Source organism: Cucurbita maxima, unplaced genomic scaffold, assembly GCF_002738345.1.
Source record: "Cucurbita maxima cultivar Rimu unplaced genomic scaffold, Cmax_1.0 Cma_Scf00023, whole genome shotgun sequence".
Taxonomy (NCBI): domain Eukaryota; kingdom Viridiplantae; phylum Streptophyta; class Magnoliopsida; order Cucurbitales; family Cucurbitaceae; genus Cucurbita; species Cucurbita maxima.
In genome coordinates this window covers 1,442,736-1,465,866 of record NW_019272039.1, presented here as the reverse complement: position 1 = coordinate 1,465,866, position 23,131 = coordinate 1,442,736, and the positions used below count along the sequence as shown (strand labels likewise).

The following is a 23,131-nucleotide window of genomic DNA, read 5'->3' as shown; positions in this document are numbered from 1 at the left end:
TTGTTCTTTCTTTCTTTCTCAACTGAATCCAGCTCCTCTGTTTCTGTTTCTGTTTCTGTTTCTGTTTCGTTTGCCATCATCAATGCCAAGTGGCCGAAGTGGCAAGGCCTCAGTGGATTAGCTTTCAACTCTCAAGAACAAATGGGCATATGTGCCAGTGCCAACATTTTCCCCAAAAAAAAAGAAAAACTCGCATTTTTTGTAAAAGTGGGAGACACACGTGGGCCAGGCTAAAGTGAAAAAGTAGCGATCAATAGTGAAGAACATGGTGGTCTCAAGCTTAATGCAATGGATGGACATTACATTCTCTTACTTGGTGCTTCTCAAATCTTTATTCCTTAGCTATTGGTTCGTGTACATTGATTGGGGTTATCATTGCCATTTCTACTATGCAACTCCTTTTTGTGTTGGGCTGGTCCAACTCATATCCTATTGGCCCAATCAACTCCCTAGCCCACCCAACATTCGGCCCAATCAAGGCCCAAATTGGAAGTAGGATTTTGGAGTTATAGCCCACCAAACTTATAATGGAATTTATGTGGTTGTTATTAACTTACATCTCCATCACTAAATTTCTTATTTTAACCTATGTGAGCTATCAAAACACCTAACTAAACTAATAAATAGGGAGGACCCAACTCCAAACAAATGCATGTTAACGATAATATTTATTTATTTTTCAACTATTAATTTTATATTCAAGTGTCCTACATTCATATCAATAATACACACTTCCATGATGTTGATTGGAACCTCAACGTTTTCATTTTCCGTTATATAGGTTGATATGTATAAAAGAAATTTGGAAGTTAAAGTTTATAATATATACGTGTCGGTGCTTTGATTTTGGGGTTTAGGAAAATTGGAAAATCAAACCGGTATTGAACCGGTTGCGTTGGGTTTAGACGTTTCAATCCGTGAATAATTTAGTCCTTGTCCGCTGATCTTCCAACAATGAGATCAGAGTTGGCAAAATTCTGACCGATGGATCGGATCAAGAAGCGTCCACATCTGCACCCAGAGCGAAATGAAGCCAAGAAAAGAGGTTTTTACACATAGGAGGGAGGGCGGTGACGTGGACGTGAGATCTACCGGTGGAGGGAACGAGGGGTCCCACGTGGCACTGATATTTAATTTGTAGAAAACAAAAAATGTGAGGATCTGGGCCGTCGAAGGCAAATTCGGAGGACGTGATGACACACTTGGAGAAGATCTCGAGTGGGCCCAACGAGACCGATTTTAAATTGAGGGCCCAATTAAAAGAAGAGGTTTAAAATTTAAATTTTTTTGAAAAAGAAATGAAGGGAAATTGGAGGTAAGCCATATAACGTAAGAGATTTAGGGAAGGGGGTGGTAAATGAAAATGATAAGATTAGGTTATTCCAGACATTTTTGTGCTGGAAGGGGGGGGGTGTTTGGATCTGGGTGCCCACTTAGTTTTGTTAAGATTAGCTTATTCCACCCTTCTTCTGTTCTCAACTAAACTGGATAAGCTTGATCCATTTTCTACCATTAGCTTTCCGTAAGTATCCCCTTAAAAATATATTTTATTCCAATGCAGGAAAGATCCATTTATGTATTAGAAATTTTAATTTTGGAAAATAAATAAAGAGAAAAAGAAAGAAAGAAAGCCGTAGAAAATGATATAAATAATTATGATCGTTGGTCTTTTTTGGGTGACACAGAGGCGGTAAAAGAATTTTCAAAGAAATTCAAAACTGTACCGTAAAACATTTAAGATAAAATCTTTAAAAAAATAATAAATAAAAGAGCAGAGGATAGAATGGTAAATTCAGAAAAACATAACCTCTTTCATTTCTTCATTATTCATCAAACTCTTATCTCACTTCTTTCCATAGTCGCCATGTTTCAAATTTACTGATTGGACTTGAAGGGGGTATTTTTGTGATTTCATACCCTCCCTCCCCACCCTTCTCTGCTCCAACTCCATTACTCTGTTCGTTCTTCTTCTCCTCTTCTCAGCTCATTCACCAACACTTCCACTTCCACTTCCACTTCATTCTCTTCATTCTCTTCATCTTTTCACTTTCAATGGCCTCTCGGATTCCATCTCACCAGCTGAGTAGCGGCCTCTATGTCTCCGGCCGCCCTGAACAGCTCAAGGAGCGGCAGCCGACAATGGGCTCACGCGCCGTACCTTACACTGGCGGGGACATCAAGAAATCCGGGGACCTTGCTAAAATGTTTGACATTCATGTTGATTCTCCAACTTCCGCTCCTCCTCACTCCAAATCCTCTCGCCCTTCCTCCTCCTCTCAGCACAACAGCGGATCGGTCCGATCCGGCCCTAATTCCGGACCTGTCATTAAGCACTCCAATTCCGGTCCGATCTCCAAGAAATCTTCCGGCCCGATTTCGCTTCAGCCCACCGGGCTTATCACCTCTGGCCCTATTGGATCCGGTCCCCTTGGATCGTCCGGCAGCGTCGGTGGAGGACGCCGCTCCGGTCCACTGGAGCAGACGACGTCATTTGGGAAGACGATGTACGGGTCGGCGGTGACGAGTATAAGCGAGGATGTGAAAATAGGGTTCAAGGTTTCGAAGGCGGTGGTATGGGTGTTTCTAGGAGTTTTAGCCACCGGTTTGTTGGTTGGCGCGTTTCTAATGGTAGCGGTGAAGAAGCCGATTCTACTGGTGGCAGTGGGAGGGATACTGGTCCCGGCGGTGGTTGCGGTTCTTTGGAATATTGCTTGGGGTAAAAAGGGACTGATAGGGTTTGTACGAAGGTATCCGGAGGCTGAGCTCAGAGGTGCTATTGATGGACAGTACGTGAAGGTCACTGGGGTAATTTTCTTCTCTCGCTTTCAGATTTTTTTTTGTTTTTGTATGTTGAGAAGTTAATGAGGTATTTAATTAAAAGTAATATGACTCAAATCATTCTTCATCTTATGGCTAATCATTGAGCATCTTTCCTTTCCATATTAAAAATTGAAACTTGTTTGTTCAGCTTCTGTAATCCGTTTGACCATCCTAACCACCACCATGGCATCATTCTCATAAATTAAACTAGCTACCTATGTACTCTTCTGCTAAGCTCCTGTTAGGCAGGAACTCAATATTGGCACATCTACAGGCTTCGTTTTGCATCTACTTCGGAACTCCCAGCTGTTTTTGGAAACTTCAAATACTCTGCTTACTCCACAATCTGGTTGTTGGTGGCGTTGACCACTAATTATTGAAAAAACTTAATTATGAAAACAGACCAAACCAAACCTAACCAAACCTCACTTCACATCAATCACCAATGATTTCAAATGCAATATAGATCAGTAGATAAGCTTCAGCCATTCATTTACATGAACCTGCAAATTCATACAACTAAACCTGGTAGGTGAAAGCTAAGATCTTTTGTTGTGTTCTTTTTAGGTGGTCACCTGCGGTAGTATTCCACTAGAATCATCTTACCAGAGAGTACCCAGGTGCGTTTATGTGTCTACAGAGCTGTATGAGTATAAAGGATGGGGAGGAAAACCTGCAAATCCTAAACACCGCTGCTTTTCTTGGGGATCTAGATATTCTGAGGTCACTTCTTTTCTTCTATTTACCAGTTTCTTAGAACTTGATGGATGGCTTATGGCTATTAGTTCTCAACTTTGGTAAATTTTTCTTCGACTGATACAGAGATATGTAGCTGACTTTTACATATCAGACTTCCAATCTGGGTTAAGAGCACTGGTGAAAGCAGGGTATGGTGCCAAGGTTGCTCCGTTTGTTAAACCCTCAACAGTTGTCGATGTGACTAAAGAAAACCGAGACTTGTCTCCAGGCTTCCTACGCTGGCTGGCAGATCGCAAACTCTCTTGCGATGACAGAGTGATGCGCCTTAAAGAAGGGTATTACACCAACACCACATTTTCCTTACATGATCAGGATGCCACCATTTTCATGTCACATTCTGATGAAAACTAATTTACATATTTACAGGTACATCAAGGAAGGAAGCACCGTGAGTGTGATGGGAGTTGTTCGGCGGCATGATAATGTCCTCATGGTAGTTCCATCAGCGGAGCCCGTCTCGACAGGATGCCAATGGGCTCGTTGCCTCCTTCCCACCTACGTTGAAGGTTTAATCATAACATGTGACGAAAATCAGAATGCAGATGTGGTTCCCGTGTAGATAAGCCATAGTCTCATCACAAAGTTTCCGAGTAAGCATCGGAAGGATGTGAAAAGGAATCCGATCATTATATATACAACTTTTCTTTTCCAGGTTTAAACTCTTATCAGAAAAAAAGAGCAGATAAGTTGGCCTAGAAGATGCAAATCAAAGAATGCATACTATCAGATAATAAACAAGTATTATCTGTTATCTATGGAGTTACTGTACATGAAGAGCTAATGGCGTTAAGAAGCCACAAGGCTCTTTACCTATTATGTACATAAAACTCATCCCCTCTAGTGGGAAATCTCACGGGAGCCGACATTTGCATGTTTTTTTTCGGTGATAATTGCCTTAATATTTGAGTTTTATTACGAATCTTCTTTAATGTAAATCCGAATTCTCCCAGCTGGATATTGCTTGCTTTCTCGCCGATTCAACATTCAAAATTCTAGTTTGTGTAAGATCAGATTCTGGTTCGTTTGAACATGTGAATGGAAGCATCAGTTTCAGCTCGGTAACTACAAGATGCAAAACTCAGAATAACCAAGTGAAAAAAGTTTCCGAAAAGAAGTTTTTGAAGTCGTAGCGTGTAAGATGTTCTTGAAGAAATCAATTGAAAAAAGAGTACTGAACTAGCTAGAAGCTATTGCTTCGGGTCGAAGCACTAAAAGAAAAGGTCACAGGTAAACTCTGTTGTTAAGATTCTAAAAATTGATTTTGAAACCATACAAGGAAGGATAAAAAGAACGAACTAGGGTTCGAGCCGATTCAAAAGTTGAGATAAGTAGACAGATATTATCAGGAAATCAAAGTCACGAAATAGATTTATTCGGAAACGAGAATGTGGACGAGCAACAATCGAATCGCCAACCAATAACAAATGACGACTGAAACGATATCTCGGCCTTCGCTATACCTCGCCAAATCTCCGGCGCTAGAGAATATGATCTCAAGCACCGTTTAAATTGAGAAGCGAGGCTTTTGATCCACAGAAAACTTGAATGAATTTCATGAAGAATAAGAAGAACACAAACTAAACGAAAACCCTTTCGGAAAAAAAGAAAGGAAGAAGAAGAAGAAGCTCTGAACCAGGTCCGTCTGCATTTTAGTTTCTGGCTTCACCGTAGCAGGATCGCAAGAATTTATAGCGACCTGCTTCGTTCCAATAGCGGCGCCATTTGTAAGTTTTCAATTCTAAACCCTAGCAAATCTTTCCTCCGTTAATTACCATTGTAGCCTTCTCTCATTACGACGAATCGATGCATGTATGACGACAAGTCGGCCGGCTGTCTATCCATTATAACGTGCGTTTTATTCATTATTGATGACATTTTAATAATATGGCCTAATTAGAGTAATGTAAAATTTAATTATTGGATCAAAGGGTTATATTAAAATTTATGTGTTCCAATTGGACACAAATTTAGAAACCTTGATTCATGAGTAATGTCTCACATCATTTGGGTTCTTTTTTAGCTTTTCATTCCCACCATAATGTCAGAGGTTTCTCAAGCCAATCACATTAGGTGCAGTCTTGTTTTGAGTACTACAAGATCATATTATCCTTCCATCAGATTTTGCAAATCCCTTGTCCACTGCCTCTGCCATCCATCACAAAAGATGTCAACAACTCTATTTTGATTGAATCCCAACAAACCATATTTCAAAAACCAAGCACACACGTAGAAACAAGAAGCCTTCATGCCTCCTAAGCGGCTACAAAATAGAAAATAAGACACTGTTCCCCAAACAACGAAACATCTGCACTAATGTACCACTAAATTTTGTTTCTAATAAACAAAATGCCCTTTCTTTTCACCAAAGGGAGTTGCTCAAACAGTCGCAATTGGACCCATTTGGAGATTGGTGGAGTCCGTGGCCTTCATGGCCTCAAACCTTGGCTCCTTTGCCTGAAACTTCAGCCCCACGTACAGCTTCATGTAATCGTTGAACACAAATTTTGGGTAAAGTTTGCTGCTTGCTTCCTCTCCCTCCACCAGTGCCGGCGCCGGATAGATTACGGCGTCGTCTCCTGGATTGTAGAATGATGCTAACGACATTCTGTTTCCATCCGGTTGAGCTTTCACCCGGTGCATTACACTCTTGTATTTTCCATTTGTAATAACCTATAAATATGGATAAAACATTACACTTTTTTTTTTCTTTGTGTGTGTGTGTGTGTGTGTTGGAAAAGGAATGAAAATAGAAGAAAAAGTTGGAAGTGGCATACTTCAAGCTGATCGCCTAAATTGATGACAATGGAGTGATGCATTGGAGGGACATCAACCCATTTGCCGTCCTTAAGAAGCTGAAGGCCACTGACTTTGTGGTCTTGGAACAAGAGAATAAGGCCACCAGCGTCAGTGTGGGCTCTAAGACCCTCGATAAGCTCTGGTTTAGGACAGGGAGGATAGTTGCTGACTTTAGTCCCAAAATTGGGGCCTTTGGATCCATAAAAAGCCTTCTTCAAATACCCTTTTTCAAGCCCAAGATTCTCGCATAACAGGTCTAGAAGCTGCTCAGCTAGCTTCTCCAATTCCACCGCAAATTCCTTCATCACCTTCTTGTAATCCTCATCGAGATCAGGGATCTCGGACATGTTGGAAACGGGAAGATGGCGTAAAAAGAAAGTGCTTTCCCAATCAGTGTCGTTGATCTCAGTGTCGACGGAATCCAGGCCTCTGCTCGCCACCATGTCTTTGAACTTCTGCTCCATACACTTTCTGTAATGCTCCTTCGTCAGCTTCTCCACTTCGTCCATCAGCTCGTGTGATATCCCATGATTCACCAACTTCATTCCACAAAACCCATCAAATTAACACACTTTTAATCAAATTCAATCAAATCAAAACAAAACCCATCGTTGAAAACAACTTATACCTCAAAAAATCCCCAGTTTTCGCAAGCATCGTTGATCTTCTCCATGGCAGCTCCTCTGTCTTCGCCATTAAGCTTCTCCATGTTGATAACAGGGAAATCCATCTCCATTTCTTCAAACTCTTCACTCACTCTGTTTGGATGTGGTGTGGTGTTCATGGCGCTCGCAATTTATAGGCGTGGAAGAGAGAGAAAACAAAAGGAGAAGCTAATTAGTTTTTTAATTTAAACAAATCATTCATGAAGGAGATGGAACATGCCGTGGAAATGAAGTCACATGCAACTAATTAGAGAGAGAAACAGAGAAGTGCAAGAGTAATTAGCTTATGGATTCAAGACTTAATTAGTTAATTAATTAAAGGAAGTGGGACCCTGTCTTTGTGTGTTTGTAATCGTGGGAATTGAGGTGGACCATTGCTTCGCCGCTGTGACTGTGAGTGTGTTCTGTCGGGCCCACATCCCACTATTTGACCTCTGTTTTTTACTTCGACCACTCTCACTTAACATATTGTTCGTAATCCTTACCCTTAATAAAGTTTAAATCACTAAATATAAATCTTTAAATTAAATTTTCACTTTTTTTTTTTTTAATTCATTTTAAAGTACACTTTTTACTATTAACTTTTGAATGATTTGACAGCCTAATTGTTGAATACACTTTTCTAGATGAGGTGTCAATTTATCTCTTCATTTTTCCTACCTCATCAAGATATTTTTGTAGTTTAAATAAATGTATTCAAAATTTTAATTAACCATAAAGTAATTTTATTTATCCTAATTTTTGTATGATTTATTTCTTTTCTTTCTTATATGTGCGTATTAAAAAGTACTTTATTTCAATGTCATCTCTTTCTGTCTTGATTTACCTTAGAATTGGTAAAAACTCCGCTACCTTTATAATATGATGAAACTATATATTAAAAATATTTATCACTCCCAATTAACCCGCCATAAAGTTTTGTAGTTCATAATTAAGATATTTTATAATTTTTTTTTATATTCTTTTAAATTAAAATTTTATTTTAAAATAATTTTAGATAGACAAAACTCCCTAGATTATGATGGTGAGAATTTTTCTTATTAATATATGGAGTTACCGTTACCCAATAAAGAAAAGTACGTATTAGATCAATCTATGATGTGAAGGGTAGCTTTATAAGGTAATAGGGTATTTAAAATTTTGAATTAAAAAAAAACAAATTTTTTTTTATAGTTATTAATTAAACTAAACAATGGGCAGATAATTTCGTTTATTTCTGTGGGCTGACCGGGAGTTGACTGACACCATTAGATTAGACCCTCCCCTAAACTGTTGTATTAATTTTAGATCGCCATTTATTTAAAAATTGATCACGGTTTGCTGCTAATTAACTGAAATTATAATTAATTGTTGTACTCCCTTCCTATGTTATTAATTTAAATATAATAATATCATAGTTCTAAAAATCGCACTTACGGGGATCGATCACGGGTCACAAACATAGTCAAATTCGTTATTAGAAAGATATTTACTGGATAGGGTCTATTTAATTATTGTTAATAAATAATACGACGCTTCAACTTTTAAGGATTGAGGCACCCTAACCTTAATCTTAACCGGACTAAGATTAGGGAAGGTGGGATTGTGGTATACTGAGCATCATGGTGTCTGTGTGTTTAAGGATGCAAAGATGAGAGAATAAAATAAAGAGGGAGGGAGATGGGGGAAGTGTAGGACCCGAAGGGCATGTTGGGGTTGGATCAAGTTTCAGGTTCCATGAACATAAGTTGTTTCCCAAATGGAACAACAGTTTATTATGAGTGGGCATTTGGTGGGTTGTTTCCTGTTTGGTCTCCCACAAAATGATATTCCATCTCAATCAATTCTCTGCTTCACCTATGGCTGCACATGTCATGTTCCAACCCCAACTCCAACTCCAACTCCCTAATTAATTAATTAATAACACTAACTATTATTCAAAACAATATTTCTTTTTGTAAATCTAAAAGCTCTTATTCCTTAAAAAAAAATAAAATAATAATAATAATAATAATAAAGTAGAAGAATAATATGGTACCATTCGGGTAGATTGGGTTTTAGGTAGTGATGGAAATTGGATGCCATTTCTTGTCACCACTTTTTATTGGAAACAAGCTTTGTACATGTACTTCAAATTAAATATAATTATTTGATATCAAACTTGGTTTAATTCTCATAATTATCTTAAAAAAATAATTTTAATATTATCCCTTTCAGCTTTATCCTAATTAATTTTCACGTTAGTAAAAAAAAAAAGTAAAATCAGGATGGTTGGAAAATGACTTAACGAGTGGCCGATCACTCGACCTTAGATTGTGTGGGACTGTCTAATGTTTTTTTTTTTTTTTTTTTTTTATATATATATATATATATNTTTTTTTTTTTTTTTTTTTTTTGATATATATATATATATATATGAAAAAATGGTGGTAAAAAATAAAATAAATTTAATTAATATTTTGGATAGTACATGCATAGGTTGGGAAGATGGGACGATGGGTACCGAGGCTGCAGTATCATTTAACCTAAGCACATGCAATTGTAAGGCTGTCACGTGCGACAGGATCCGAATTTCTGAGACGGGAGAATGACCTATGCTTTTTTTTCTTCATGGTTTTGAAATAAAATTAATAGATTTTGATGAAAATATAATATTTATTTTATTTTGATGAAATAAAATAAATGAGTAATAAGGTAGAAAAGACAAGAGATTCCCAGTTGAAGTGACACTAAACTTTATTGATTACTATTATTTTTTCAGGTTGGTTGGTTGGCTGCTGTCATTCCCATCTTCCCCATGCACGTTTCTCCAAAAATCGTTTGAACACATAATTCCCCACCCAAATAATTGAAAAGCCCATTTCAAATTAATTGAAAAGCCCAATATTTATCTGGCCCACGAGTTTCGATGGTCCACTTTGGAAAGGGCCGACGAAGCCCATCAAAACTTTGGAAGTAAAATTATTATTATATTAAAAAAAAAAGAGGAACAAAAAGAGCGATAGCGGTTGTTGTTCAATCCGATTTATAAAAGGTTTAAATTAATCTATTACATCGAAACTATTAATTAAGTATTTTATCGAAGGTGAAGACGTTTGGTTACTCGCATCCACATGTCGCCCAGATACGGCGTCGTTCAGCACCGTCCAATGAAAACACTCTGTCTCGGATCTTGAGGCAAAATGCAAATGCACTTTCTCTCCCCGTCGCCAACAATCCTCTGTTCTAATCTGCATCATACTTCTCGTGGTGCTTCAAAATATATCAAGAATCTCGAGAATCGGACGGTTGCAAAGTGGGCATGATCCTCGATTCAACCACAGCTCCCTCGAACACACCCTACAAAATGTGTGACCACATGGGATAAATGCTGCGCCCTTTTTCCTCCCCATGCATACGCAGCACACCGAATCATTTCTCGCCTCTTCTATCTTTTTTTCCGTCACTCCCAAATTCCCACCACCGCCACCGCCACCGCCACCGTCTGTTTCTTCCAGCAGCCGCATCAGTGACACCCTCAACGGCGTTCCGCTGCCCATCATTCCAGCAAATGAAGCGAACTCGGTGCTCGATTCCACAAATCCCTCCTCCGTTCCACGTGGCGACTCTCTCAAACGACGTTCCGCCGCCAGAGCGGTGGCCAAGTTCATACCGGACGACGCTGGCGACGAAATATTAAACGGACTCAAGCAACGGAGATCCAACTCCCTTTCCTCCGGAAATTGTGGCGTGTTCATCACCTCCACATCCGGTTCAATCCGGTCGTCGTCATCGTCATCGTCATCGCCGCCTCTAACACTCACTGTGGCCGGCCGGAAACCCCAAGTAGCACCACAACAGCGCATGACTTTAAATCCTAGCCGTTGCTTCAAACTCCGCCTCCGCCGCCGCCTCCCTCCATCGTCACCGTCCATTTGATCGCTGAAAAATCCCCAAATCGTCCTAGCCTCCCTTTCTCGCCTGGCCGCTTCCTGTAAAATCAAACTGAGAAGATTCATTTTTCCGATCTCTAAATTTGGAAGGAACAAAATCCAAAATGGTACTCAACACAACAACGGCATTGGGGGGGAAATGTAAAATAGTTGGGATTAGGAATTATGATTACCTTTCGCCATGGATATCTCGTGAGTTTCTTCAAAGATTCTGATGATATCCACCTCTCTGTATTAAAACTCCTCTCGGAGCCCCGGAAAGGGAAGGGTCCTAAGGGGAAAATAAAAAGTCGCCAGGGTCTCAAATGCAAATCTTAATCTTAATTAAGAGAGTAGAGAAGAAGACAAATTTTGTTGATTAATTAAAAATATATTTAAAAATGATACGACATTTTTGTAATTTTGATTTAGATCCATGTCTATAATTAATTGTTTTTTATTTTTATTTTTATACACACGAGTTACACCACACTTTCTTAATAATTATTCCGTTTTTAGTTTTTTTGTTTGTTTTAAAATTCATAGCTGGTTTTATATATGTTCTTAGAAATAAATGCGTGTTTAATTGAATTAATTAATTTCGCGCCTCATACGCTAAGCTACCGTCTCCCTCCTGAATGCACCACGTGTTCCAATCTTGACACACCACATTTTGTGCAATTATCAAATAGCCATTACTTTCATAAGGTCCAATTTGCCCTTTAAAATATTGACAGGTTTCAAGGCAGTCGCGAAGATCAGGGGTAGAATTGTCCTCTTGTTTCATTTCGCATCTATTTAATCGTCCCTCTCGTTTGCTCCAATTGGAATGGTATTTGAGACGTAGCTGTTGTGGAAGTCCTCGTCTTTCAATTTGTGCTGTGTGTTTGTTTGTCTGAGTTCGGTAAAATACAGGGAAAAAAATGGCGTTTGTTTCTCAATTCAATCAACTTCCGTGCAAGACTCTCTCACTGAATCCACCGCAACCTCAGCCGATTTCTAAGCCCTCGATTTTCCCCATCAGCTCGATTGGGGCCGGAGCCAGAGTAGCGGCAGGGAAGTCGGCAATCTCGGCTAGACCTGTGTTCAAGATCCGTGCGGTGGGGAACGATGACGAGTGGGGGGAGGAGAAGGTGGAGCCGTACGATGATGGTTCGGCTGTGGCGGTCGCCGAAGAGGAGCCTCTGGAGCAATCGGAGATCTATAAACTGAAGAAGGCGTTGGTGGACTCGTTTTACGGAACTGATCGTGGATTAAGAGCGTCTAGCGAAACTAGAGCGGAGATTGTGGAGCTGATTACGCAACTGGAAGCGAAGAATCCTACACCAGCTCCTACGGAGGCCCTAACTCTTCTCAATGGCAAATGGATTCTCGCGTAAGTGCCCTAATCATATCGTAACCTAGTTTGTTATTTCTCTTAACAGTGCAATTTATAAACGGCTTCCTATAATACTATATGAACGAACAAGTTTAATCTAATTTCTGGGTTTCTCTGATGGGATTTGAAACTTGAAATTGAGGTGGTTGTAACTGCCCCAACATCTTGTTTTGTATAAATTTCTTTTAAGGCTGTTTCTAGTACTCTTGGAAGCGTTTCTGCATTAGAAATTTGTTGTCATCATAGGTTTCTCAACCATGAATGTTTGGGGTTGTAGGTACACATCGTTCTCGGGTCTGTTCCCATTGTTGTCTAGGAGTACATTTCCATTGGTGAAAGTGGAAGAAATTTCACAGACAATTGATTCAGAGAGCTTCACTGTTCAAAACTCTGTCCAGTTTTCTGGCCCTCTGGCTACCACTTCCATTAGTACTAATGCAAAGTTTGAAGTTCGAAGTCCTCAGCGCGTACAGGTAAAGCTAGAACAAATCTGCCTTTGACCCGGCAGTCTGAACCCAGACAAGTTAGGATTTTCTTGTCTGTTTGGGGATTTCAACTCTGAGACTTTGTAATCAGCTAATATTTGCTTTTCCCACAACTATGTTTCCAGATCAAGTTTGAAGAAGGCGTCATTGGGACACCCCAGCTGACGGATTCAATAGTGATACCAGAGAATGTGGAGTTTCTTGGACAAAAGATCGATCTTTCACCATTCAATGGCATCATATCCTCCATCCAAAACACTGCTTCAAATGTGGCGAAGACGATTTCTAGCCAACCACCAATCAAGTTCTCGATCCCAAACACCAAACCAGAGTCGTGGTTGCTAACTACTTATCTCGACGAAGATCTTCGAATTTCACGGGGAGATGTTGGTAGTGTGTTCGTACTCATCAAGGAAGGCAGCGCTCTCTTACTGCCCTGATCAAATACTATTATTGTCTTTGCTAAGGGAATGTTGTTTAAAGGGTTGATAGGAAAACTAAATTGTTATCTAAAGATGGTGTAGCAAGTGTTGTAGTTGAACCACATATAGTTAAATGGTATCGCCTGCTGTTTAAATGGCCAGCTTCAGTTAGCCATGTCTTCTTTTAAAATTATAGTCACTTGAGTAACATGTGGATCGAAGTGGTAGTGGAAATGACCCTTTTGATCTGATCACACAACTCCTTCAACATGGAGACAAAAGGGATTCTTCGCGATTAAGTTCTCAATCATGCAAATCAGGTCGTACAAGCCATTCAATTGGTTTTGGATTGTTTTGATCAAGTCACAATCACAACCGCATCGATTTATTTTTTAATTTCTCTGTTCTAACGAGAGAACTATAATCGAGGAGGATTTTAATCCACCCATTAAAAGTCCAGAGCTTTCCAGAATCCAAATTACTTTTCCAAAATTCGTTTAGAAACAATGCTAAATTTTTGTCTCGTAGCCCAGAAACAAATTACAGCATACTTCATGGAATACCTCTGAAATGACACCATGATGACATTCATCGGAGTTCATGGAGATATAACAGTTCAAAAGACTACGTAGATCCTTTGGCTTCTCAATTCCATTACCCAAAATCATCTCCATCATCGAAACTCTAAAGTCCTCTTTTGGATCATCAGAGCATTTCTCCATAGCCACCATCACAACAAATTTGGTCTCTTCAATTCTCTGTTTTTCCCTGATCATTTTGTCCATGGCGTGGGAATCGCTGGAGTCTGATGGGAATCGCTCAGAGCCGAAGCTTTCAGTTTCTTCTGAAGAAGAAAATCCCAGCCTGCAATTGCAAGTGCATCGACAGCACAAGGCTCTGTATGCTCTCTGTTTTTGGCGATGCCGCTGGCTTGAGCCTGCTGCATTCATTCTCGGTGCTTTGAAGGGAAATTCAAGGCCAAAACAATAATTTACGCACAATTGGAAAAGTGGGTCTTCTTTTTAGTATTAGAAATGGTTTCAAGTTGTGATCTTTGGAACAGGTAATGACGGTGCTCAAGTAGACCACCTCTAATACTTTCCTTTTGAGAAACTCTTGTTCAGTGTATCTATGTGGCGGCTGAGGGATGGCTGAATTGAATTAAGGGATAGTGGCTGATTTGAATTAAGGAATAGTGTATCTATGTATCAAAAAGAAGCATGGAACGACATCGTTTCGTCCCCTCTCAGGCCCAGAACCATCTGCCATGGGCTCGTTACGGGCTTACTTGATACATGGGCTGAGAGGTTTGGGCCTGGAATTGAAGGCCCATACTGCTGGAAAAGCGATCCACAGAATCAAACTAGGCATCCTAAACCAGCCCCAGGTAATAGTAATGTACCCAATGTCCAATGTCCGGGAGAGAGCTGTCAACGCATCAAAGGAAAGAGTCCAAACTGAATTATTACTTTTTCCATTTTCCAACACAGTTTCGGTTCAGCATGGTAATGTCCAGCTCCGACAATTCTCTATATTTCAGGCGTTTAACCACCGGTGTCGAGCATCGTAGTCTCAGCCTCCCGCACCATCACTTTCTCTGGTGTTCGTGCTTTCTCTAGTTATACAATGCCAAGTTCTTTCGTCTCCAATGGTGAAGCCGCCGTCAAATCTTCTCCTGCGGCGGTGTCCGGACGGGTCTCCTCAGTGTATGCTGAAGTTCAGTCCAGTCGTATCGACCACACTCTGCCTCTGCCTTCTGTGCTCAGAAGTTCCTTCACGATCGTCGATGGACCCCCTAGCTCTGCCGCTGGCAATCCAGGTACTCTGTTCTATTGCATGCTCTCGGGATCTGTGTATGTATCACTTTTGTTTCATCTTGTAGTGTTTATTATTACTTTTGATCCTTGAAGAATCTGGTTGCTGCTTGCTGAATCAGGAAATGAGTTTTTAGCAATTTTAAGTGTCTTTTCGATTTTATTCGATCGAATGGGAACATTAAAAATGGAAGCTGTTGCTTACGCTTCAGAGTTTTCTGTTCACTCAATACATATTTTGGTGTCTGTTTCTGATTTCATAGACTTCCATGAATTTTTGTGATGCATGAGCCTTGTATCTCCTTCTATTATTCCTGTGCATGGCTTTGGAAGGAGGACTGCAATTTAGGCGTTTTATTAATCTTCTTTGCGTTTGTTTTAAGCAGACGAGATAGCCAAGCTATTTCCTAATCTTTTCGGCCAGCCATCGGCAAAATTGGTACAAAGCAATTCCAACAAAGCTCAACCGGACAAGAAGTTGAAGATTGGTGTCGTGTTGTCTGGAGGCCAGGCCCCCGGAGGACATAACGTGATTTCCGGAATTTTTGGTAACGATTATTTTACATTTACTGAATTAAATCTGATAAATCTATTCTAATCTACTTCCGAATCATGTTTCTTTTATTATTTGGATTTGAGTGATTTTAAATCTGTGTTGGCGATAGATTATTTGCAGGATCATGTCAAAGGCAGTGTGTTATATGGCTTCAAGGGTGGTCCTGCCGGGATTATGAAATGTAATTATGTGGAATTGAATTCCGAATATATTCATCCATATAGAAATCAGGTAAACCTAGAGTGCTTCACAACTTTAAACATTTAAATACTAGTAACGATGTTGACCTCTAATGGATTTCGATACTCTATATTAATGCTTGGTCATCATATCACTATGTAAAATAAGTTAACTGTTGTATGAGCATAATTGATGCTGGTTATTGAGACCTTTTCAGGGTGGATTTGATATGATATGCAGTGGGAGGGACAAATTTGAAACAACAGAGCAGGTGAGACTGTTTCTTTTCAACGGTCAGACATTATGCTGAAGTGACTTGGATATATGAACTTAGTTGAGTGGGCTTAATTTTTCAGTTCAAACAAGCTGAAGAAACTGCAAAAAAGCTTGATTTGGATGGGATTGTTGTGATTGGTGGAGATGATTCCAATACAAATGCCTGCCTTCTTGCTGAAAACTTCAGGTGGACTGCTCTATTTAAGAAAATTTGCTTTTCCGTACATTGTTTTAGTTGTATCTATCATATGTTTTGTGAAATAATACCTCTTCTTTTGATCAGGAGTAAAAATTTGAAGACCCGGGTTATTGGTTGCCCCAAAACAATTGATGGAGATCTAAAATGCAAAGAGGTGCCCATAAGTTTTGGATTTGATACAGCTTGCAGGGTAACTAACCATTTCTCTCGTTGAATTCTTAACATAGTGTTAATTCTTTTGATGTAAACTACACATGTTTGCCCTATGATTGTTTGAATGCTTTTTTCAATTTTGTTCTTGTTGTGGTAGTAGATATTACCATCTCGAGTTTTTGCTCAAGTGTTAACACATCTCCTTGAACTTGTGATTTCTTACGAAGTAGAAGGCTTTAGACTTGTTATTACTTTGCAGAGAGAATAAAGTTGTCTGGGTTTTACAGTTTTACTAGATTGGATTTGCACTACGTTGTTCATTTGCCACTATTAAAGAAGTTCATGTTTCTAATGTGGCAGATTTATTCAGAAATGATTGGTAATGTCATGATAGATGCTAGATCAACTGGAAAATATTATCATTGTAAGTATATCAATACTCAAATTAAGAACCATAGTGTTGTCATTCAATCATATGTTGTGTGGCCCGATGGAAATCCATTTGCTACTGTCTGGAGTGGTGGTTCACACAGTTTATAATTGGTACCTTATGGATTAAAATAATCATCAATAATACCGCCAGTATGATTCTGATATTTGATAATAGTTTCTATAGTTCTTTGAAAACATTAAGAAAGTCGTATATCTTTACCTAACAGATTAAAATGTTCTTTTTTTTTTAAAAATCTATTCATAATGCTTATTTACGTTGTGGATACATTTATTTATCAGCTAATAAACTGTTTGATGCCTCAAGAAAGAGGCATTTATGAGTTGTTATGTTAGTACATAGTTCTAAATAAGCGCTTTAGAATGCATGTGGATCATTGATTTGTTTTTGCGTTGTCGTATTTCTCTTAGCATATTATTTGATTTGTGAATCTGCAGTTGTGAGGCTTATGGGACGTGCTGCTTCACACATCACCCTAGAGTGTGCTCTGCAGACTCATCCAAATATTACTATTATTGGGGAAGAGGTACTATTAACTTCTTGTCAGCTACATTTTTAATTATGTTTTTTTTTTTTTTTAATTTGTGGAAAAAGGAACAAGATTTTTATCTGTGGTGTCCTCGCATTCTACTCTCGCTCATTGCAAGTGATTCTAAATGCTCGACTTGTGTCATCTTTTATGAATGGACCTTCTTAAAACTTTATGATTGATTGGGAATCTCTGGTCGATGGTTATAAATTTTGCTGCATGTAGAGGCTACAGTGTTCCTTACTACTAGGATTGATTTGCTGCAGGTTTCTGCTCAAAAGCAAACGCTGAAAAGTGTCACAGATTACATTGTAGATGTAGTCTGCAAACGTGCAGAACTTGGTTTTAATTATGGTATGATACTTATTCCGGAAGGCCTTATTGACTTCATCCCGGAGGTATTATTCTTGTTCATAAAATCGGCAATGGCTGTCTTATTATCTTCATTCTTAGCTGTGTGTTTAATGAAACTATATGTTGCTCTTGAATGCCTTTCAGGTACAGCAACTTATTGCAGAGCTAAATGAAATTCTGGCCCATGAAATAGTTGATGATGAAGGATTGTGGAAAAAGAAACTCACTAGTCAATCTCTTGAACTTTTTGAGCTCTTGCCTCGAGCAATCCAAGAACAATTGATGCTTGAGAGAGATCCACATGGAAATGTTCAGGTAATTTTTTTTCCCTTCTGTTTTTGTTTTGATACCCAGGTGCTGGTGTTTCTTGGTTAGATATGATATTTTTCTTCTTTTCTTGTTTAGGTAGCTAAAATAGAAACAGAGAAAATGCTCATTCAGATGGTTGAAACAGAGTTGGAGAAGAGGAAGAGTGAAGGTGCATACAATGGTCAATTTAAAGGGCAATCTCACTTTTTTGGGTAAGTATTCTTCTCATTATTTGAGAACTGCAGTTCACTTTCTTTTTCTCTTTCTTCTCCTTTTGTTGGAGTTCCACAGCAACACTTGTGCGTCAAACTTGCAGATATGAAGGGAGATGTGGTCTACCAACCAATTTCGATTCTACTTACTGCTATGCATTGGGTTATGGTGCTGGATCTCTCCTGCAGAGTGGAAAAACTGGACTAATATCATCTGTCTGTCCTATTCTCTGCTCATTTTATCTTCAATATCTCTGCAAACACTTCCATCAAATATCAGTTTCCTGTTATTCCTAATTTTTTTGGCTGTGTTTGTCAATAATTTGTCTGTAAATATTTGTGCATACTCCGTGTATCTGCCAGGTGGGGAACTTGGCTGCTCCCGTTGAAGAATGGACTGTTGGTGGGACTTCATTGACATCATTAATGGATGTGGAGAGGAGACATGGTAGACTACAACTTGCTATCTTAATCACTCTGTTATCTCTATCATGCATGGTCTTAATTTTAAGTCTTGTCTTGTGGTTTCTTTCAACCCCCTTCGATTGCATGCTCCCCAAAGTGGTTTGTCCATTTTCATTAAGAATGTGTGAAAATTCTAAGGTTCAGAATTAGCTCTTTCTTTAGATCTCAAGGATAGAGTTGTACAACCCTTGGAACAGGTCCTGTTCAAGGTCGTAGAAATGACCCTTTCTTGCAAGTCATCTTTAAGAAAGGTGCTACCAAATGTATACCCGTACATTACAGGTCAAACATAAACAAAATACTTCTGGGTCGGTGTGTCTGCTTGGCATAAATTTAAACGAAAGTCCAGCATCTATTGTTCTGGAGCTTTCAACTTCTAATAACATCAATGATACAAAAGGCCCTATTTCAATAATTAGTTTCTTTTTGGTTCATGATAACTTCATTATTATGGGACGCGGCTTAGCCCCCCGAGGGTTCTTGAATCCTAGTCCAAATGTATTTAGCTGTTGCGTTCAAATGATTTGATTTTCATATACTTGTGTTATCACTGAAGTTGTATTTTTGTGACAGGCAAATTTAAGCCTGTGATTAAGAAGGCAATGGTCGAGATTGATGGTAAGAACTGTGAACGGAAGCTTTTTTTTTTTTTATTATTATTATTATTTTTTTTTTTTTTGTGTGTGTGTGTGTGTGTAATACTAGAATAGTGTCTTCCTGTTGTCATACTTACCAATCACTTTCATGTACTTATCTGCAACTGGAAAAAACTAAGCAATAATGTCCGATTCATTCATGAATTATCAGGTACCCCTTTCAAGAAGTATGCATCATTGAGGGATGAGTGGGCATTCAACAACCGATACATTAGTCCTGGTTAGAAAACATTCAACTTCTATCTTTCTCTGATTCCTTGTCCGCTCTTAACAAAAAGAGAACAATCTCCTTGTCATGTTTTTCAGCTGGCTGCCATTTAATTTATTTCCCCCTTTGCATTTACTAATATTTAAATGAGGGTGTTAAAAAAAACATGTCAATAATGCCTTAAAGATGAGAAAAGCATGCACTGTTTCGATTAAATTGTGACATTCTTCCTAATTGAAATTTCAGGTCCTATTCAATTTGTGGGTCCTGCATCAAATGCTATTAATCATACTCTCCTCCTGGAGCTTGGAGCTGGAGCTTAAAGATAAATCCTTACCCAGTAGTTTCGACCCAAAATTTATTTCTTGAGGAAGTTCAAAGCCTGTTTGGCCTTTTTATGCGATATTTTAGGAACCTAGTTTTCTTCAATTTCAGCTTGATTAGCATTGCTCGGTGGCGTAAGATGCTAATAAAAAATCTTCACTGTTTTGGGGTATGATTATGAGTTCTGTAAGTTTAATGGGTTCTGACCATTAAATTTTTTTGAAGGATAGGGTTGCTGTCCAAGGACCAAATGCTAAAATTTCCAAGATTATCTGACTATGACTGCATACCAGTTCAAATAATGGAAATCGCCTAACATATTTGAACAAATTGATTCGACTTCTTACTTTATAATAAAACAAACATGGATTTGAAATGTTTTATATTTTCTTGAATGAAAGATTTGAAATGTATCTAATAGGGTCTGATCTAATAATCTTAATCTACATGCTGCAGACAGGAGAGGAGATTCTTCTCAACTTTATTTGTTTCTCTCTCTCTCTCTCTCTCTGGGGTATGAAGGTACCTACCAACCTATCTCTCTCTTTGATACACTACTTTTTTGGTTACTGTGCTTCAATTAGAGAGAGAAACTGATAAAAAGGTCAAAAAGAAGACATTGATCCAAGTGATTGAACTGAACTGCCTGATCACAACCCCTAAACTTCAAATCCAGTGTCTGATATGATTCAGAAGTTGGACTTTTTTTTAGTTGCCATCTTGTTATTGTTGAAGGCTTAATGATTTGAATTTTGACTCTAAAGTTTAAAGTCTCTGAGCATCTGTATTTGATTCAGTCTGCCCCAACTGGGTCCACTCCCTACCCATTAGTAGCTAGCTTCTGTGTAACCTGCAAAATGGTTTAAATCAAAAAGCACAGATTTTCCTTTGCGCCTTTTCTGTCCCCTTCTTTTCTTTTTCCTTTCTTAAATCCCCAAATGTAAAAGATTTAAAAATGCTTAAACAAATGTTTGGTATTTGCTTTTGCCATGTTTCGAGCTTCTAACGAGAAGTTATCACGTGCTTCCCTCCCATTTTGGCATCATGTAATCTCCCCACTCATCACACAGCAACTCCACATGATTGCTTGCTTTGCTGATCCATCCAATAAAAACCCAATTCCTTGATTAGATAATAATGCAAAGCCTCAATCAAAATCCGTTGCTTTCTCCTTTATCCTTTTTAAATATTATCAAATGGGGTTCTATGAAGCTAACCTTTTGATTCTTCTTTTGTTTTCAGGAAAAATCAAAGCTAAATAGAGGACCCCCACATGCCAAAATCCCAACTCAATTATTGAAATGGACCCAATTAAAGAAGTGGAGAAACAAATTGCATGCAGCTAATGATTCAGCAATAAAGAAGACAAGCCGCGGAGAACGGGAAAAGGCCATGTATTGCGCAGTGGTGTGCATGTGAGACCAAATCAACTGACTTGTTGCAGAGATTGTTTGAGAGACTCCAACGTTAATTTAAATGTTAAATTGGAAGCGCAGAGGAGAAGAAGAAAAAGAACATTACTTGTTGCAGAGATTGTTTGAGAGACTCCAACGTTAATTTAAATGTTAAATTGGAAGCGCAGAGGAGAAGAAGAAAAAGAACATTACTTGTTGCAGAGATTGTTTGAGAGACTCCAACGTTAATTTAAATGTTAAATTGGAAGCGCAGAGGAGAAGAAGAAAAAGAACATTACTTGTTGCAGAGATTGTTTGAGAGACTCCAACGTTAATTTAAATGTTAAATTGGAAGCGCAGAGGAGAAGAAGAAAAAGAACATTACTTGTTGCAGAGATTGTTTGAGAGACTCCAACGTTAATTTAAATGTTAAATTGGAAGCGCAGAGGAGAAGAAGAAAAAGAACATCTTAATTGGATCTTTTATGGCATTCAATACAAGTTGTAGTGCTACGAGCTCATGCTTCTACTCAACTGTCGCCCACTCCACCGCCCTAACATAAACCCTAAACTTCTCAACCTAAGCTCCATACACTCAAACAACCGTTTTGAGGATTTTTCATATTTTGATGAACATTTGGAGAGAGCAATCAAATATTTTTTATAAAGGAGCGAAAACTAGAATAACGAAATGTTTCTTATCAAGGTGGGAAACTTCTCCCTAGCATATGTATTTTAAAAATCGTGAGGTTGACGACGACATGTAAGGAGCCAAAATGGATAATATTTTCTAATAGTGGATTTTGACAGTTACAAATGGTAAAATAGCCGGTGTGCATGTTAATTTTTAAAGATGGTGAATTGTAAGATCCCACACCTTAATACTTTTTTACTATTTTAAAAAGAGAACTTAGCATAATGCTAGAGCATGCAAACAAACTCACTTTAATGGTAATTATAAGTATGAAACTTTAGGCAAAAAAAGTTAAAGGAAAAATGGACACAATGTATGAAGACAACTGAAAACTTTATTGCTGGCTCTTCATATTATACTTAATGCTAATTTGTTTTTATATGGTAACTCATGTACAGCTCCTACGAAAACGACATCGTTTAAATGCGCTATGACCCTATGAAAGTTATAGCTTTGGAGCTATCCAAATACCCGATTAAAAATGTTTCATTTTCAACCGTTTGATCTTTTTATCAAGAATGTTTCCTACCATTGGATCTCTGTCGAGAGAGAAACTCATTATTATACTACCAAATTACTTATATAATCTCACACTTAGAATATAAATACACAGAAATAAAGCAATATTTTTATTGACTAAGAATGTCAACGTTAATATAAATCACTTCACCTAAAACTACACAATTTTATTAATACAATTATTGTATTATTTGGGGTGTGTTTGGCTACGCACTATAACCCAAACCAAATCCAGTTTAACTTTTTGCATGTGCTGCATACCCATTCAACTACACTTTATTTATTTATTTGAATAACTGGATTAATAATTTGCTGATGCGCGCAAGAAATTAAGTATGGTAATTAAATGATTACTTAACCAATTTGAGATGAAATTATGGCGTTGAATAATATTATATAGATGAACCAATTTTATTCAATTACTAAATTGTGGTTTATGCATATTTTAAGGCTTAATTTGTAATAATTCAATTCGAATGTAGTACAAGAGAAAGCAGCCATGAGGGGTGACATTTCGAGGAAACTAATTATTTATTTTCCAAACAAATAAAAATTACTAAAATACTAATTTTGGGAAATTGAGATTTTAAAAATATTATATAAAAGCCAAGAAAATATTGCTTC

General features: G+C 38.3%; 6 protein-coding genes and 1 non-coding gene across 7 annotated transcripts; 3 read left to right on the top strand and 4 right to left on the bottom strand.

The window, feature by feature from the left end:
* Window positions 1-1,847: 1,847 nt before the first annotated feature.
* On the top strand, window positions 1,848-4,494 carry LOC111497282 (uncharacterized membrane protein At1g16860-like). The gene is made up of 4 exons (XM_023148041.1): window positions 1,848-2,805; window positions 3,388-3,543; window positions 3,643-3,854; window positions 3,946-4,494. The coding sequence occupies exons 1-4, from the start codon at window positions 2,053-2,055 to the stop codon at window positions 4,136-4,138; spliced, it is 1,314 nt and encodes a 437-aa protein (XP_023003809.1). The 5' UTR covers window positions 1,848-2,052; the 3' UTR covers window positions 4,139-4,494.
* A 470-nt stretch (window positions 4,495-4,964) lies between these two features.
* Window positions 4,965-5,087, bottom strand: LOC111497520. The gene has a single exon (XR_002720623.1). It is a non-coding gene; the product is annotated as a small nucleolar RNA snoR111 (small nucleolar RNA).
* Window positions 5,088-5,772: 685 nt separating this feature from the next.
* LOC111497285 (1-aminocyclopropane-1-carboxylate oxidase 3) lies at window positions 5,773-7,262 on the bottom strand. The gene is made up of 3 exons (XM_023148045.1): window positions 7,004-7,262; window positions 6,354-6,914; window positions 5,773-6,249 (listed from the first exon to the last, which is right to left on the bottom strand). The coding sequence occupies exons 1-3, from the start codon at window positions 7,157-7,159 to the stop codon at window positions 5,956-5,958; spliced, it is 1,011 nt and encodes a 336-aa protein (XP_023003813.1). The 5' UTR covers window positions 7,160-7,262; the 3' UTR covers window positions 5,773-5,955.
* Window positions 7,263-10,020: 2,758 nt separating this feature from the next.
* LOC111497056 (E3 ubiquitin-protein ligase CIP8-like) lies at window positions 10,021-11,251 on the bottom strand. The gene is made up of 2 exons (XM_023147678.1): window positions 11,125-11,251; window positions 10,021-10,990 (listed from the first exon to the last, which is right to left on the bottom strand). The coding sequence occupies exon 2, from the start codon at window positions 10,931-10,933 to the stop codon at window positions 10,274-10,276; it is 660 nt and encodes a 219-aa protein (XP_023003446.1). The 5' UTR covers window positions 10,934-10,990; window positions 11,125-11,251; the 3' UTR covers window positions 10,021-10,273.
* A 501-nt stretch (window positions 11,252-11,752) lies between these two features.
* Window positions 11,753-13,449, top strand: LOC111497075 (chromoplast-specific carotenoid-associated protein, chromoplastic-like). The gene is made up of 3 exons (XM_023147703.1): window positions 11,753-12,305; window positions 12,586-12,781; window positions 12,919-13,449. The coding sequence occupies exons 1-3, from the start codon at window positions 11,854-11,856 to the stop codon at window positions 13,231-13,233; spliced, it is 963 nt and encodes a 320-aa protein (XP_023003471.1). The 5' UTR covers window positions 11,753-11,853; the 3' UTR covers window positions 13,234-13,449.
* Window positions 13,450-13,536: 87 nt separating this feature from the next.
* Window positions 13,537-14,342, bottom strand: LOC111497076 (probable transcription repressor OFP9). The gene has a single exon (XM_023147704.1). It carries the CDS (start codon window positions 14,163-14,165, stop codon window positions 13,725-13,727), a length of 441 nt encoding a protein of 146 aa, XP_023003472.1. The 5' UTR covers window positions 14,166-14,342; the 3' UTR covers window positions 13,537-13,724.
* A 338-nt stretch (window positions 14,343-14,680) lies between these two features.
* On the top strand, window positions 14,681-20,227 carry LOC111497221 (pyrophosphate--fructose 6-phosphate 1-phosphotransferase subunit beta-like). The gene is made up of 16 exons (XM_023147945.1): window positions 14,681-15,034; window positions 15,416-15,577; window positions 15,695-15,816; window positions 15,983-16,036; window positions 16,122-16,228; window positions 16,325-16,430; window positions 16,754-16,817; window positions 17,282-17,370; window positions 17,640-17,771; window positions 17,872-18,042; window positions 18,133-18,248; window positions 18,353-18,464; window positions 18,612-18,696; window positions 19,287-19,331; window positions 19,521-19,589; window positions 19,824-20,227. Exons 1-16 carry the CDS (start codon window positions 14,842-14,844, stop codon window positions 19,898-19,900), a joined length of 1,704 nt encoding a protein of 567 aa, XP_023003713.1. The 5' UTR covers window positions 14,681-14,841; the 3' UTR covers window positions 19,901-20,227.
* The last annotated feature ends 2,904 nt before the right edge of the window (window positions 20,228-23,131 follow it).

What these genes read in the sequence shown, in the direction of transcription:
- LOC111497282 (XM_023148041.1), top strand. Translation starts at nt 2,053, where the DNA reads ATGGCCTCTCGGATTCCATCTCACCAGCTGAGTAGCGGCCTCTATGTC. An exon ending in AGTACGTGAAGGTCACTGGG is followed by an intron (nt 2,806 to 3,387) that starts GTAATTTTCTTC and finishes TGTTCTTTTTAG; the next exon opens with GTGGTCACCTGCGGTAGTAT. An exon ending in GGGGATCTAGATATTCTGAG is followed by an intron (nt 3,544 to 3,642) that starts GTCACTTCTTTT and finishes CGACTGATACAG; the next exon opens with AGATATGTAGCTGACTTTTA.
- LOC111497285 (XM_023148045.1), bottom strand. Translation starts at nt 7,159, where the DNA reads ATGAACACCACACCACATCCAAACAGAGTGAGTGAAGAGTTTGAAGAA. An exon ending in AAAACTGGGGATTTTTTGAG is followed by an intron (nt 6,915 to 7,003) that starts GTATAAGTTGTT and finishes TGTGGAATGAAG; the next exon opens with TTGGTGAATCATGGGATATC. An exon ending in ATTTAGGCGATCAGCTTGAA is followed by an intron (nt 6,250 to 6,353) that starts GTATGCCACTTC and finishes CCATATTTATAG; the next exon opens with GTTATTACAAATGGAAAATA.
- LOC111497056 (XM_023147678.1), bottom strand. Translation starts at nt 10,933, where the DNA reads ATGGACGGTGACGATGGAGGGAGGCGGCGGCGGAGGCGGAGTTTGAAG.
- LOC111497075 (XM_023147703.1), top strand. Translation starts at nt 11,854, where the DNA reads ATGGCGTTTGTTTCTCAATTCAATCAACTTCCGTGCAAGACTCTCTCA. An exon ending in AATGGCAAATGGATTCTCGC is followed by an intron (nt 12,306 to 12,585) that starts GTAAGTGCCCTA and finishes TTGGGGTTGTAG; the next exon opens with GTACACATCGTTCTCGGGTC. An exon ending in GAAGTCCTCAGCGCGTACAG is followed by an intron (nt 12,782 to 12,918) that starts GTAAAGCTAGAA and finishes CTATGTTTCCAG; the next exon opens with ATCAAGTTTGAAGAAGGCGT.
- LOC111497076 (XM_023147704.1), bottom strand. Translation starts at nt 14,165, where the DNA reads ATGAATGCAGCAGGCTCAAGCCAGCGGCATCGCCAAAAACAGAGAGCA.
- LOC111497221 (XM_023147945.1), top strand. Translation starts at nt 14,842, where the DNA reads ATGCCAAGTTCTTTCGTCTCCAATGGTGAAGCCGCCGTCAAATCTTCT. An exon ending in AATTTGAAACAACAGAGCAG is followed by an intron (nt 16,037 to 16,121) that starts GTGAGACTGTTT and finishes TTAATTTTTCAG; the next exon opens with TTCAAACAAGCTGAAGAAAC. An exon ending in TTATTGACTTCATCCCGGAG is followed by an intron (nt 17,772 to 17,871) that starts GTATTATTCTTG and finishes AATGCCTTTCAG; the next exon opens with GTACAGCAACTTATTGCAGA.